Source organism: Osmerus mordax, chromosome 2 (genome assembly GCF_038355195.1).
Source record: "Osmerus mordax isolate fOsmMor3 chromosome 2, fOsmMor3.pri, whole genome shotgun sequence".
NCBI classification, from domain to species: Eukaryota; Metazoa; Chordata; class Actinopteri; order Osmeriformes; family Osmeridae; genus Osmerus; species Osmerus mordax.
Window position 1 is genome coordinate 6,083,343 of NC_090051.1, and position 16,429 is coordinate 6,099,771.

At 41.6% G+C, this 16,429-nt stretch overlaps 1 protein-coding gene across 12 annotated transcripts in view; it reads left to right on the plus strand.

Annotated features, from left to right (window-relative positions):
- The first annotated feature begins 8,111 nt into the window (after positions 1 to 8,111).
- mycbp2 (MYC binding protein 2) overlaps positions 8,112 to 16,429 on the plus strand; it is a 76,046-nt gene continuing 67,728 nt past the window's right edge. For all 12 annotated transcript variants that reach the window (XM_067229007.1, XM_067229015.1, XM_067229066.1 and 9 more), the window contains exons 1-3: positions 8,112 to 8,782; positions 11,306 to 11,381; positions 14,709 to 14,924. In XM_067229007.1, coding sequence (XP_067085108.1) covers positions 8,514 to 8,782; positions 11,306 to 11,381; positions 14,709 to 14,924 — 561 coding nt within the window. In that variant the 5' untranslated portion in view covers positions 8,112 to 8,513. The remainder of the gene's footprint in view (positions 8,783 to 11,305; positions 11,382 to 14,708; positions 14,925 to 16,429) is intronic.

Consider the following 16,429-nt stretch of genomic DNA (forward strand, 5'->3'; position numbering starts at 1 on the left):
TATATAGGTATGTTATACCCCCCTGACAGTATAGTTTGTGTAGCAGGTATATAGATTAATAGATATATAGATTGTAAGTTATTTTGTTCAATCTGAGTTGGCACTGACGTCAAATTCTTCTTTCACCTTATCTTGAACATTCTTGGTAAACTCTCCAGCAGCCTTTGCACTTAAGCAATAGAGTATTAGTTGGATGCACTTTACAACTCTATTAGTGTCTAAAAATCTAACACAATTTGAAGGTAAAGTTTAAAAATACATTTGAAGTAATTAACTACAACTTGAATGCTCATAGAAAGTTTTGTTCCATGTGATGAAAACACATTTTTGTGTCATGATGATGTTCAATGTAGTTTGATGTTGAATCTGCTAAAGTGGTTGCGGCCAGTACAAGGAAGGGTTGGGTGCAGAGCTGTCAATTGTCACAAGCCTAGTTTCTAGGAGTGTCCTCTCTAACAGACAGAAGGTATGAAAGTGCATAGCACAGGAAGGTGTGACAGGTGAAAGGACCTGATTTATGATGATGACCCCTCCTTTGTGGAGTCAGGGAGGCTGCCAAGGAAATATTCTCCTTACCAACAAATGCTAACTGTCCACAGATTGTCCATGTTGTTGCGATTATACTGTTTACATAATGCAGTATGTATATAATTTGTCAACCTTTTCTAAGATCAATGTCATAAATGAGAGAAGTTGCAATTGTTATGTTTACATTATCTAATTTAGTCTCCCGAATACTAATACGATTATTTTTATGTCTCAGCTTAAAACTAAGTACAAGTCTCATTGGGTTGTTCTTGGGGGAGTAAGACTTTCGGGGTTTTAAAGGGGTCATTGACTGTTTTTTGGGGGTATTTCACACTGTTCCTTAAGGTCTCTGAATAAGGTATGTAACATTGGTTGGGCTGAAAATGGCCCGGGTGCTGTTCTATGCCCCGATGCATCCTGTGAAATAGCACTAGAATGAAACGCTAGGTTTTCACCTTTTATGGTATGCTCATGAATATATAGATGAGATGCGCGCTGATTGGTTAGTTTACAACGAGTGAAGCTGAGGAGCAAAGAAGCAACACGATTCAACTCAGCTTCAGTTAGCTCCAGCTATCTTGCTGAAAAATAGATCTGGACAAACATGCATCTTAAATTGTAGATTTACATGACAACACAGGTTATTTATTTGAATGAAACACAGTCAGGAACATGAAATAACGTTAGCCCCATTGCCAATAAACTAAATCATCACACATTCTACCGATGCTAGATAGAGGCAGGATACGTTAGCATTGCTATCAACTGTTAGCGACAACATCATAGTACAGCTTGCGGTTGTGATGAACATAAGGTCGGAACAGCACCTTTTTTCAGCAACAACTTCATAGCAAATCCTGCTTTACATTGTCCCAGGTTTTCAAAACTGTCTTCTGTGAAATGGTTCGAGCAAATGTGTAATTGAGCATTGAACTGCACAGGGATCTTCTCATAGACGAAAATCACAGCCCGTCGAGTGTTAGGTTCCTTAGGAAGACTCTGAAAAGTGTCAGCATTCCCTGTACAGCCTGGAACACTGCATTTACGATGGTCCATTTTCAATATAATTAAAAAACTTCCAAACTTTCTCCTCCGTAATTCCCATGAAAGTTCACAGAGCATCGAGCAGCTAAACTAATGGCTGAGATCCTGGGCCAGAACACCAGAGGGCTGGTTTGTATGTAAATGTTGGGGCGTGACAAAGGGGATGCTACATTTGTGACGTCACTAATTCAGCTTTTTCGAAATCGATCGTTTTACAGCTGCAGTTTCAAGTTATGAGATTTAGATAGAAAAGAGGTGTCAATGGACTTTGAGGTTCACTGTATGTCCATTTTACCCACCGAACTGTCGTTATTCAACGATGACAAGTTAAAATCAGGTTTGCAATCAATGACTCCTTTAAGGAAGACTATTCCAGAGAATGTTTAATAGGGGAGAACTGCCACTCTGGAAACTTCTGGGTTCTGAACTGGTTGCAGTTCCACTCTAGTTCCATATGAGGGCGCTAACGGGCCAGTGCAGAATGAATGGAGGTCTATGGAGCTATACCCCTCAAAATCCACTTTTCTCAGGATATCATTTAGTAATTAGAATGTTGAATTCGAAAGGGGAGGCAAAAAAAATACACACTGCTAGGTGTTAGATTTTTTTTAAGTTGCTTTTTTGTCTTAAAAAGCCTTTTAAAATGTCAATGACGTCATACACATCGTACGACCAGCGATACTGCTTTACGGCAAGCTCTGGTCACTTCCTTTTTTGTCTTGAGGCATTGACAACACAGCTGACAAGTTAGGCTCTCCCTGTCAATATACATGCTAGAAAGAGTTTCTAATGTGGTTGCTATGTTGCTAATGCTCTGACATTCTGGTTCCGCTTCAGATGGCATCAAGCGGGATCTCTGGTCGTAGTCAGAGCCATTGAAAAAGAGAGTTGCGACACGTTTTGATCTTGCCGACACGTGATCACGTGGTTCAAGTAACTCGCTGTAGTTCCAAAAAAAACCACTGCTCTCAACCTGTTTGAATGGTTTTCAATGAAGCTGGCCAACGGAAGTCGCTTTCTCAGGCAAGTGACGAATGAAAGAAACCCGATATTCTGGCTATCTTCAGCAGACTCGTATCTACAAAAGGCAGTCCTCCCTGAGACGTTTTTGGTGTAGAATGCAGTGAAATACAACATTGTGAACACTCACTGCCAGTGACACAAAACAAAAAAAGCTAGAGATTTTTTGTCACGTGGTTCCGGTAGCTCGCTGTAGTAAAAAAAACCCCACTGCTGTCAACTAGTGATGGGCATTCTGGCTCTTTTTCGTGAGCCGGCTCGTATGGCTCAGCTCACCAAAAAGAGCCGGCTCTTTTGGCTCCCGAACGGCTCTTTAAAAAATACATGTTTTAACTATGAATTTGACTATGATGGGTGTGAAAACAATTTGAATTAAATTATGAAATGAAATCATACTCGACCGTAACCACATATCTTTAAAAATGCATTGATTTGTCATGGCTCTCCTCCGAGTTTTGACTACTCTATGACTGTGTGTGAGTTGGCTCGGCCCTCCCTCATGCAGGATTGACAGAAACAGAATGTGAGGATGATCGTGTGCGCCTTTAAGCCTTCAAGTATTTTTTTGTTGTTCTTTGAATTAGTCAATTATTTTTAATACAAAAAAAAAATTCATTCTTTCATAATCATTTAGTTTTTATAGGCTGTATTAATCTACAAAAAATAGAGTCGGCTCTTCAGATATGCGAGCCAGCTCCCGACGTTCACCTTCAAGAGCCGGCTCTTAGAGCCGGATCGTTCGCGAACAACCCATCACTACTGTCAACCTGTTTGAATGGTTTTCGGCGGGACAGACAGCAGCACCATCTCAATTCACGGACATTTTCGGTATATTAACACATAATGTCAATTGGTTACTGGTTCTTTTTCTATGGCTCTGGTCGTAGTCAGTCCTTCACTAACCAATCACCATTCATTATCAGAATGCTAGCGTGTTATGGGCAACGACTCACTCTGTAAGAAATCAAAAGGACATAAATACTCGTTCATTCAACTTTCGACGTATAATCCTTGTTACCCATGCACAAACTACAATCAAATTCGAGATTTCTCAACGACTATCAGGCAAAAGAGACAAATTTAGCCATTTAGCTCAATAGACTCACATTCATTTTGCACTCGACTGCGATCTCCCCCAGTGGAACTCTGGTGTAACTGCAACAAAATTCGGTACAATGGGGCTTAATAGGGAGTGGACAGGCTCTCCGTAGACGGGCTCCGACTATTCCTACTTATAGCATGCAGCTAACGAGGTGTTTTGTTTGTCTGTGTTTAACATAAAATGTAATTCCACATGCTGTGCATGCCATTGTTTAATGTTAAGCTAACATGGTCTCAATTTTCTCACGTGTTTAGTGTCTGTTTAGTTTTCACGGTGGATTTGAAAGGTGGGTTAGGAGAGAAGCCTTCAGATAAACCAGTAGCAAGAAATCCATTTGTGTCTGCCTGTGCTTCCATGGATTTATAGTAAAACTTAAACAACCATAAACTGTTGGTCCAGAACTGGAAAAGCATATTAAATGGCCGCTAGAGGGAGCCAATAGTCCTAAAAGAAACACCATCACTTCACGTCTGTCTTCAGCTGTCACCCATATCTCCTTTGCCTTCTGAGATGTGAGGCAAAGAAGATTCAAGAGAACTTTACATACTGTAGCTAAACCTTGTCTAGTCACTCACACAATATGAATAGGCAACGCAAATGCATATTAGAACCTCTCAATAAATTCCCGATATCAGTCAAAACAGTAAAGCTTAGCATATATATAAAGGTCTATGCCACCTTTGACATGAGCAAAAGAAATGGGGTGCTAGTTTCCCCTTTTCTGATTCATTTCAGAACTGAAAAAAAAAAAAAAACTTCAGCAAGATAGTTTGGGATATTTTGACTTGGAATCCGTGTGTGTGTGCAGTGACGCCTTAATGCACGGGCTTACCTGGGCTTAAGCCCGGGGCCTCGACCAATCAGGGGCCTCTTAATAATAATACAAAATAATAATGATGATAAACGTCCGTATTCGCGGTGTCATCCCCCTTATCTAAACAAAATGTAACAAAATGTAACAAAAACTAAAGAGGGTACAATTTGTAGGGTGTGCTTGCTTGCGTCGGTTGCAGATGGGTCCATTTAATATGAAACAAGCTGAACCCCCTTTGAGACAAGCTATTCTAACAAGTGTTTTTCAGATGGAATCGCGATTCAAACGGTACAGTACGATCTGCTAACTGAAAATATGCCCTCAAACGCGACTTTTTGGTCTCAGTCTAGAGCCCTGCGTGGAGAAGTTGAATTGTGCTACGAGCAAGCTAGCCTAGCTGCTGTTGGTAGCCAAACTTCACTGAGGGGATTGTTTGAATGCGCCAGATATTAAAAACGTTTCTTTTGACATAAAGTTTTGGCTGTGGCATTGAATACAGCGACGCACAACACAAGCGTGAGTTTAAATACATAATTTATTGTGACATTACTTACTGTACATGCAAGTCTTGAATTGCTTAAATGTATAATGCTGCTAGTACACCACGGCACGATACGATACTTGCTGTGCAACAGCAATGCACGTTGTATCCATGCGTCGTTGCTAACGTGTGCTGACGTTGTGACGTAGGCTAGCACTGAGTTCCCTTCGTTGACACAAGGAACTTTTTGCCACAAAAACTGAATATCAGCCTAAACCGTGCAACGGAATGTAAATAACAATACAAGCAACTCGTGCGATTGTGCGATTAGCGTGTGGGGGGCCTCAAAAAATGAACAAAAAAGTCCATAGCCCAGGGGCCTCAAGTGCTATTAAGACGCCCCTGTGTGTGTGTACAAATTAGAAATGGTTTAGTTTCCCACTATCAACTCAAGAACCGGGCACTCTGCAAAGTTCATATTTTGCATGTGTCCTCTTTATAATACATGTCGGAGTGCAGTGCCGCGATCGGCGTTGTTTTGATAAGCACTTCGACATCAAATTTAAATAAAAAAATATCTGCCAGTTTGGCTTTATCATGTCCCAGCCCACTCTGATTGGTGCTCTGGTCTGCAGGGTTTCCAAAAAGGGTGGGCGAAAATATTAGTAGCTAAATATGGCCGATACCAATACTGATACTTTTTACTTTTAAAGATCCAAAGTGGAATTGAAAACGAGTTTCAAGTTCACCACACCACAGAAGAATGTGTTATTATCTACCCATCCAATTTAGGCTTTGAAATTTGGCTTTGAAATCCTGACAAAATCAGCACTCTTCTGTGCTTGAGACTGAAGGGGCGTGTCGCCTGAAGGAGCTGAAGCTCCGCCTACCTCCGACCCAGGTAATGGACGCTACGTCAAGCCGAACAAAACAGTATATAATTAGAATGTATTTGTTCAATGAGTGAAACATACAGATGCATATAAATGAAATGTTACCCTGAGCTGTAACACAGGAGTAAAAAATGGACACCAGAGACAGCAGACAGTGAGCTCTCCAACTACTTCTAGCACATTAGCTACCATTTCACCAAAATACCTCATTCTACGAGTAGCCTAATATCAAGTTAGCGGTTTGCACTAACTCATAGCAGAGATACCTATGGATAAGTGATCTAGTATAATTATAATAAGCACACAGAACTGAGTGATGAACTGTTGGCGTCGGTGGATGATCCAGGTGCGACCGGAGGAGGAACGGCCGGGAGGGCGATGCTCGGTACGGCTCCGCGCTGCAAGAGAAGTGTGTCCCTGAACCCCGTCTGTCTCTGGTCTATGTTAAAACTATCTGCCGTGAAATGGCCACTGCAGAGGCGCCTGTTGGAGTTTATCTGAAGCTTTCCATCAGCATGGCTCTTCACAAAATCAAGCCACCTATTTTTCCTTTCATCATCAATAGGGAAATTAAATCGCGTTGCAGCGCAGCTGAATTCTTGCATCCAGGAAAGATGCGGTTGCGGGTGGAGGGAAACATCCTGAAGCTAGGTAGCTAGCTGATGTAGGCTACAATAACAGTACAGCAGGAGGAGCCATTCAGTGATATGACGTAGATGGGTCAAAATGACGTAGAAAGGTATTATTTTGGCTCCGCCCATTAAAACCTGATCTGAAAACGGAAGAGAAACTGTTCTACGGTCTAACTCCACATTTCAGTGCGACAAAGTTTTCGCGCTTTGCTTTCAGGAACTCATTTCACACTATATAATGTACTGAGAAGCAAATCATGGAATTTGTTTTGCAGGATCTTTAAAGCTATAGACACAGAAATGGCACGTCCTAAGTCAGGCTCATTGTGGGACGGCTCATAGTAGCTGTAATTCTGCATCAAGGCTGAATTTCGGGAAAGAGACTTCAGATACAGTAGCCTACATGGGGACCACTGAGGGCTATAGCATCCAAAAATAGCATGCCATGGGATCTTTAATGTAAATGTCCATCATTTAGTTTAATTGTGTAATTTCAAAAGTACTTGTGGTGGTTACACTAGAGTCAGACGTTTTTATTGGATGCTTCCTAGGTTGCTACAATATATAATATGTTCATTCTAAGGTTGCGAGGCCTGAACAAATGCATCACAACCAATAAATCATCACCACAAGATTGACAGCATATTTTTATTTCCTTTCAGGACACAGCATGCACACCCACACTTGTGAAAACAATATGCACAGAAACAGTAGCCTACTACAAATAAATTCAGGTAACAATGTCACTTGGACATTGCTAAAGACACTGTGGTACTGTTGTTCCTGTGTGTGAGAGACGGTCCGTGTTGTTCAGTATATTAACCTGTTCTTGCATCTCTGGCTTGTTTCCTTGGTATCCGATGAGCATCCTGCTCCCCTCCCCAATCCTGCTACGTAGCGCACCCATTTTACCGCCTGACATCACCCCTACGCCCATCAGTTTGGGTTTTAAGCTTCCTGACTGGATTGATGGACACGGAAGGCTCAATGTATAGATGGATGCGCCATATGACTGAATGATTTAGGTTTGTTTATGTGTTCCCATGGGATCCATCTTGTATTCCTAAATAAAACATTACAAAAAAAGCATTTTTTGTCCTCCCATAGATATTGAATTATTATTGTTTTCAGGCCTGTTGACACAAACCAATACTTTTTAAATTTAAATTAAGTAGACATCAACCGCGGGTGTGATAAATAGCTGTTAGGTCTTTCCACTGGTGTTCGGTTGTCTTGGGATATAACCCAAAGCATGTTCTATCGTAGGCCTGCTCGAAACAACGGTAAATGCTAAGGCTACTTAATTATTTGCTACGGGAAGTGTAGTATCTTGTCCTTGAGTGTGAATAATAATGGAATTGTCCCCCTGATATTTATTTATTGTGCAACTCAAGTTACGGCAATTTTTAATGGTAAAATTCACTCAAGAAATTCACTATTAAAACACGAAATGAAAAATATGTAAATGAACATTTGATTTTCAGTGGCTGGTACAGCGCCGTGATTCCAAGTAATACCACTACTACGTTACTATGTCCATGGTATGGAAATATCCCAGCATGCTAAACAGTAAACGCGCAGGGAGGGATGATGAAGCTAAGATGGCAGCACAACTGACGCTGCGGCTACCTATCCGGGGTCAAGAAACATTGAAACAACAGACAAATACAAAGCCCTTTAAAACACATTTTTGAACGCGATTCTTTAGTTGTATCTGAAGTGGAAACTAAGTATGGCTTGATATTCAAAATTCTCGGGATCTAAAGGACTGTTTTCACATTCGAGGATCGGAAGCCTAGCTGTCTTCGCGCAGTTGCACCACATCGGCTTTTATGTCGTTTTAAATTTGAGAGAAGACTGGACACAATCTTCTTTGCTGTCTTTAATTCTTATCGAGATGACCAAATAAAATGATATTTAGGATTTTTTCCACTGACAGTTATCTAGTTAGTTTGCTAGCTATTGTATTTTTGATGTATATGCATTGTTCTCCAAAACGATGATGTGTGCTGCTGCGGCAGCGGCAGCCGGTGGAGGGATTCTGCCCTCCTCATCATCGCCGTCGATGGGGCTGGGTGTCAGGGTGATTTCTGGAGCCGATTTCTCCACTATTGGTTCGGGTATGGGGTCGTGTCCAATCCCCGGGGCTCAGTCGGATTGCCGGAGTCGGTACCAGCTTCTACTCTCAGGACGAGCTTTGGCGGAAAGATATAGGAGGATTTACACCACAGCTATCAATGACAAAGAGCAAGGAATAAACCAAGGAAGGTAGGTTTGGTATTGTAGTCAGACGGGGAATTTGTTGAGGGTTATGCTCACCTGACACTTAGCTTGCTGCTTGCTAGCATTGTTATAGATGTTAGCTAGAAAGATACGGAGCTAGCTAGCTAACGTTAGCTCTCTGTCAAACCAACAAGCAAGCCAGCTAATCTGTTTGGTTTCCACATACTGTTCTTTCACTCACATTGCTATATGCAATTGTTTGTGGCATTGTAAAGTTAGCATCTTTTAGCTTCCCAACTAGGCTATGTTGTTAGCTTTTTAACTTCCTTAGCATATTTTTTTGCTTGCTTGGTGGTAATAGTTTCCTTTTTTATTCAGTGTGCTACCCCGCGGTGCACAGTTAGAAAGAAGGCGGGTTGCATTGCGTTTCAAAGAAGTGACTGACACTTCTCCGAAATTGTGTCATTTATTCTTGTACAGTACTCATTGATAATATAAAGTCAATGGTCGTAAAACATTTGTATTTTCTATGGTAAAAAGGCAAGGTCAATAACAGCGTTAGGTCTCAGTCTATAACTGTTATTCACCATCCTTGGGCAAACCATTAGTGTAGTCAGTTTTATGGAATAAGTTCTATTCAAGGGAACAGTTAAATGGCTACGGTGTAACACCTCAATTAGTCAACATTTTAGAGATATACAATGTGTTGCGTGTAAAATATGCATCACAGTGCAACCTGCCCCGCCCCTACTGTCCCACATGACGTGCCTTCATTATTGTGTACCAAAACGAGGAGTCCTTATGACGGAGTAGAGACAAATTTATTTTGCACCTCCCTAGCTGGCTATCTAGGTATCACCTATCTGCCGAATGTTACAATAACAATGTAATTAATAAATCCTTTTAGTACTACATAAAAATGCAATATAATTAGCAATATAAGTGTATAAGATATTCATTTTCAAAGGCGGGCAAGCTATGTGTTGCTATGTGGTTTGAGCAGAACGAGGGCCCAGTGCAGCGTCACTACACTGTGAGGTTAGCCATCAGCCCTTCCCTGTCAAACGAAACGTTGCAACTTAAAAATGGTGGCTGTAATACCACGGAATTTTTACTGAATGGACATTTATCCATGTCTTAAATATATTTTGCTTAGTGCATGTTCTGGGTAGACAGAGTTAGAGATTTAGCTAGCTTGTTTATACCTAGCTCTAGTTGGCTAGCAATCCCTGGCTCTGTCCTGCTCCCTGGCGCAACCTCTGGGTTACACTTACGTCATCTCGATAATGACTGGATAAAATATCCCTTTTCCACCAAATTAGCTCAGGTTCTTGCACCAGTTCTGTTCAGTATTCTTGCAACCATAGTGCTATTTAGCAAACTATTCCGCGTTTTCACCACTTTTGAGCGTAACCATTAGGATGCGTCATCAACAGTGGGCGTTTTTTTGTTTGTTAATTATTTGTTGTTGCTTTCGAGTGAACCCAGCCCTGGCCAACTCTTCGACTAGCTCTGTATAGAGCTTACTTTCTTTCGTGCTACTTTCTTGTTTTTCCTGAAACTCAGAGATGACCGAATTGTCACCAAGCATTGGTTGATTTGACTGAAGTATTTATTTTTGACAGCTTTGGGTCTAACATAATTTTCATAATATGTTCTTTGTATGTCACATACACTAATTTTCCTTTCACCTATGAACTAGGATACACGGTCTGAACATTCCTATCTGGGCACTGTGTTGACAAAGCACAGAGCTGCTTTATGGATGTAACCTGGGCAGGTCAGGCGTAATGGTGTCTCTCACTTGTCAAAACCAGCATTCAGCCTCTCATCAAGATGCTGTTTTGAGGCGTTTGTTTACGTTAAGCATAGGAGTCAATGGTGCAGCCATTCCTGTTGCTGTGACTTTGCACATCAATTAGGAGATTGATTTTGGCTTGGATGTTAGTGGGGACTATGCACACACTCCCTTTGAGGATGTCAGAAGTTGGCTCAGTAGATCTGAGGGAGAAACCCAAGACAGTGTGTTGGCTGATAAACTCTTGTAGGAATTAAAAAAGAGAGGTCTATAAGCAGTTTAAATCTGGGGAAACGACCTTCCTAGGTTTACATTCAGGATGTATACTTTTGTTCTGTATTCTCACCATCAACCTATGTCTATTTAGCATAATTGAGTCTGGTATTAAGGCTGTAGTTATGTGTGCCTTGTTGTATCACAATTAATCTCTGAGTCGCAGGTTCTGCCAGTCTTGTAAGACATCTTGCAGCAAGGGTTTGTTTTTAGACACTTTTGGAATACTGAAATATGTTTAGATAGAGGCAGCATAGAATCTAAATGTGTTCATGTATGCAATACTAAGAACTTGGCGTTGGGATGTTGTGCTCAAAGTTCAGTCAGAGCTTATGTAAACTGTTGACATCATTCGCCCTACCAACTCCAAAATGTCCTGACATAGGACTTGACCTTTTTCTATAAGATGTTACCAATTATTCATCATTTTGTTATCTTGTGTGTGGCTTATAGCGTATATCTAATACAAAAAATGCTGACCAATGTGTTTTTTTCAGGGGTAAGAAAGTTTTGAGTAAGAAGAAACTAAAGAGGCGACAAAAAGTGAAATCAAAAGTCAAGTCAAGAACAAAGGTAAGGAAGGACATTTTATTTTCCATTTCTGCATACATGCTTTCATCTTTACCAATGCAGTCAGGATATTAAAATTAAAATGTTCATGGCATTAACATAACTATACAGCCTTGGCTCTAGGCATGCACAAGCAGGCTCAATGCTTGTTTCCCCTCTATATTAAGTAATCTCCACAGATTGATGATAACGATAACAGTTTTTAATGGATTAGATTCCACGGCACCATCTTTAAAGAGTATGCCAGGAACATGGTTTTAATTAGCCACGATTTGATCAGGAGCCAGCAGCTCTCACACAAGGTGATGGGGGGGGGGGGGGGGGGGGGGGGGGGGGGGGGAGAGGCAGTTTTGGGAGTGGCGCCTTCTTGAGCTCCGTGCACTTCTGTTGCTGAGCGACCTGTGTTCCATGTTTGAACAACAACAGTCACCCTGCCTCCAGCTCTGCTTGTGTCAGACAACATCTCTGCGTGTCCTTGTATCAAGGCTAATCTGCAACTGTTGAGAGAATGTACAGCTAACAAGATAGGCCCAAAACAAAGCACTTCCTCCCCAGTCAAACTGTCTGCATATCCCCCATCTGATGGTGTCTGTTCTATGGTGGTCTGTGAATCTTTTGACTTTCTTGAGAATTTTTTCCCTTGAGCATTGTGAGAGACAAGTTCACAGGAAGACGGCTGGAGAGATTAATGTTTGAGAGTAGGGCAAACATAGCTAATCCTCCACTCGTTTATCCTCATCCTCCACCCCAATACCTTACCAGACTTCCAGGGAGACAAACACTGTCAGACAGGCAGACTGAGGGACAGACGAGCAGGGAAAGGCAGGATGGGAAGAGTGTGACAAAGAGACTGGAGGGTAGGAAGACAAACAAACAAACAAACAAATATAAGGGGGAGTGGGGGACTGGGAGGCGGAGAAACAGACAGGCAGACAGAGAGGTAGATAAACTGTCAGTTGTTTTGTGAATCATTCATACGTTGGGATGCATGGAAATGTAGTTTATTGGGATTGAAATGGGCAAATGTTCTCATCAGAGTGCTGCGAAGCCTATAGTATGTGTATGAATTTTTATTTGGCACTCTGCTGTGTAGCACAGGGTTGGGCTCTGGTATTTAAAATATGTTCTGATACACTCACTGTCAATAAAGAAAGGCAGGCTTCCTTCTCAATCTCAAATGTTTCCTTTAAGGAGAGGCTTGCTGGTTCTGCAGACAGGCAAGGTACCAAGTGAGAAAGCAGGAGAGCATGTGGCCAATCAGACAGGCAAGTGAGCAAGCGGGGATACCAGTCAGACGCTCTTACATATCTTTCTGACTCGATCGCAGTCTGCTAATACTGTCATCCCATTCTAATGGAGAGTGGAGGTTCCATCTTTATGAGGCTATTCTTTTGTCCCCTGTTGTATGATTCATAAACTGAAAGAAGAACATTTAATTAGGCCCCACAGTAAGCAGCTGCCACTTCTCCCCACATTGACTGGAACGAATGGAGGTTTTGCATATTAGGTCACAAGAGAGAGAGGGGGGGGGGGGGGGGGGGGGGAACCACACTACACAGGTTTAACTGCCAGTTTTGCCTTATATAGAAATGCCTTCACATGCTTGGTTTTGGTATGACTAAGACAATGAAATTATTAATGAGCTCTTTCTCACTACAGTAAGGCAGTCGCTCTACACGACATCATCTTGCTTAAGGCCCAATAGAAGAGTAGGGTCAGCGTTACTATGGTGATGTTGTACAACCTCACGCTTAAACTGACTGGTACCACATTGAATGCTTTCAGCTCAGATCAAATATTACATCCACATTAAATGACTGGGTGGACCAGAACGCTCCATTTCCTCCCCATTCCATTCTGTTTCTCGTTGGCCATGCTTTTGGGGTTCATTCGTTGTACACCAGTCTCCCTCACTCAGTCTACACCCCACGGTTCCTTCTGTGGCTAGCGTTGTCCTCTCTGACAAGGAGGTTTCAAAGATCACAGACTAATAAAAGGACCTGTTTCCAGTTTGACTGCTATTATTTTTGCTGTTTTTTGAAAAATTTCTAAAGATTTTTGAAACTATTTTGAAATAATTTTTGGTAAGTTTTTGTTAACAGTTAAACATCCCAAAATAACTTTTGGTAAAAAATATAATACATATATTTCAGGCCCCATTTAAATGAGATCCAGCCTTCTTCCCCAGGAACCGTTCTGTATGATAAATGATAAATGCTTTTTTTGCAGGCATACTGTATCCCTATACAGACTGCTGTAGTGGCATTAGGAGAGATGGGGCAGGGGGGCCGGAAGAGAGTGGAATGAATGAACAGGAGGGAAGGATGGAAAGGGGTGGGGAAAGAATGAATGAGCTTTCGTCCTAAATGGACGACCTGTCGTCCTAAAAGAATGACATCACCCTCTGTCATTTCTTTGCCAAAAATGCAATTCTGCGGGTGGGGCAAAGCAAGCAGTCAATCAATACCCATGTCTCCTGAGGTAGCCTGAGGACTGTGAGTTAGTCTGCGAGCGCTGTTTGCTCAGAGAAAGCAGATCCTGCCAAAGCTAAACTGCATATTCCCTTAAATTGCATGATTGGCTCCACTTATGACATCAGAGCTGTTTCTGGTCATCAACTCGCCATCCTGCACAGACTTATTGACAAGATCCGTGTTTTAAAAACCCGGGCGTCTGAAAGACAGAAAGAAAGGGAGAAAGGCTGAAAGAACGCATGTTTTCACGATAATACGACAGGATCTGTCTCCTACAGTGCTTGGAAGGCCTGTAGGTAGATTGGTTTGCGTAGGGAGCCAATGATGTGTGTCCTCACACACGTGTCCTTGTCTGTATATGAGCGCCCTGCATATTGACCTACACTTGACGTTGTCCATCCTGCCTCCATTATGAAATCCTTCAAATGTCCCTCACTCCTGTAAATGGGTATTGGATTGGCGCCTGCTTTCAGATCACTCTGAACCTTTTTTTGTCCCATCCCGTGTTCATGTACTTGAACTTCATCTACTAGCTTTCTACTTTCATAGTTAAGATTCTTATATGTTTATCGTTTGCACCTTCATGCCACAGTAAATTCCTTGTATGTGTAAACTCACTTGGCGAATTAATCTAATTCTGATCCCTCTTTCCTTCCGTATCTATTTCTTTCTTTCTGCCCATGTTCTTGTTTCCCGTCCACCCATTTGCATTCTTCTTTTTCTCTTCTTTCTTTGACTTTTGAGCTATGTTCACCTCATGTGGCCTCAACCTACTAGCACACGACTTCAGTTCCAAATATTTCTTTAGGTCTACAGGTTTCTGACACTGTTTCCCCCCCACACTCCTTGTCCCCAGACCGAGAGTCTCGATGGGGCCTTCTGTGTGCCGGACATCAAGTTGCACAGCAACCCATCAGCATTCAATGTGTACTGCAATGTGCGCCACTGTGTGCTGGACTGGCAGCAGCGGGAGGCGTCTCTGGCCCTGGCGTCCCGGAGCTCCGTCCAGAGCGGAGATTCGGACAGCGAAGAAGAGGAGGAGTACCGCGAGGCCACCGTCAAGCTGCCTAAGGTAGGCTGTGTGCGTCTGGATGCCTGGATGACGGATGTTTCTGGGTCTGCCTGTCTTCATCGCTGGTGTTGTTTGACTAGTAGTAATGATGATAATAAATTTGATTTGTAATGTGCTTGGGTGAAATTGGGTGCAAGCATTTGGGTGTGCTTGCCTTTGACAAGGCCCAACCTATATTCTCTCTCATATATATTGTTATTTTCTCCACCCTGTAACAAATGTAAATATTTGCAGTACATAGACAATGTCAGTGTCAAAATGTTCGTCTTGGTCCCGATTGCATTGCTTTTATCTCCGCGAACGTTCCATTTGACGGTTTAGGTATAATTTTATGTTTTTTACCCCGTTCTTCAGACAGGGACGTTGTTACTGACAAATGATCACTTCTAGTAAACTTGTTTAACAATTTTCCTGTAGGATTTATTTTGGCAGTGGGGGCACAAATATAGCCTAATGCTATATTTCAGAGCAGGTTAATGTAATAGTCTAATAGATAATGTCATATTGCACATATTTTCGTCCTATTTCCCCAAATGCAATAAGGTTAGGCTACTTAAAGACACCCCTTCCACTCATAAAGTATGTTCTCAATGGCATAAATGCTGCCAATTAATAATTGACGTAAAACATATTGTAAATGGTCAGTAGACTAGCCTATCGATTAAGGTAGGCCACTCGAAAGCATGTACACTGTCTGCTTCATTTGATCTTGATAGGCTAAGCATTCTGTAGCAAATAATAACAATAAACCCTCTATTTATTAATTAAAACTACTTCATAATAATAATGCACCTACAATACAAACGTGAGCAAGGGCAGCAATCGCTATCGAATCAACAAACGTGAAATTTAGCTAGCAGGTGAAGAATACAAACAAAGAAAATCAAAGAAAATTTGCAGGAACTATAGATTAATACAATAACACGCTTAAATGAACTGACAACATAAGCTATACAATTTACAGTTCTCAAGGACGCACACATGCAATCTCAACTGCGGTGTGAAGCGCGTGTCCGTGCTATTCTCCGACATGCACTCTAACAATCACTGCTGATAGACAGCCTTTTGTACAGCCCTATTTCTGATACCGTGGCGGCAGAAATTTCTAAATCAACATAGAGGAAACACTGTTTATGTTAGCCAGTTTTCCAGAAATACATTTCCATCTTATTTACGTTTTTGGGGGCATATTTTCAGTTTGCAGATGGTACTGTTTAAATCGTGATTCTAGCTAAGATACTGTCAGTGACAACGTTGTTAGAATTTATTAATGAAATGCAATATGAGTAAATGTTTAACAATATCATTAGATGGGAAAAACTTGAGGGGAATTCAAAGTGATGATATAGGTTAGGGCAATTTATTACTCAATATTCAAGATTCCCCAATTTCTTCGTTTTGAGGCAACTGTTTCAACTATGTGAGGCCGCTACATAGCCTATCACCATTCCCTCTTGCACTAAGGGAAATAAGAGAACCCTGTTTCATTCTACACTTCATTTAGT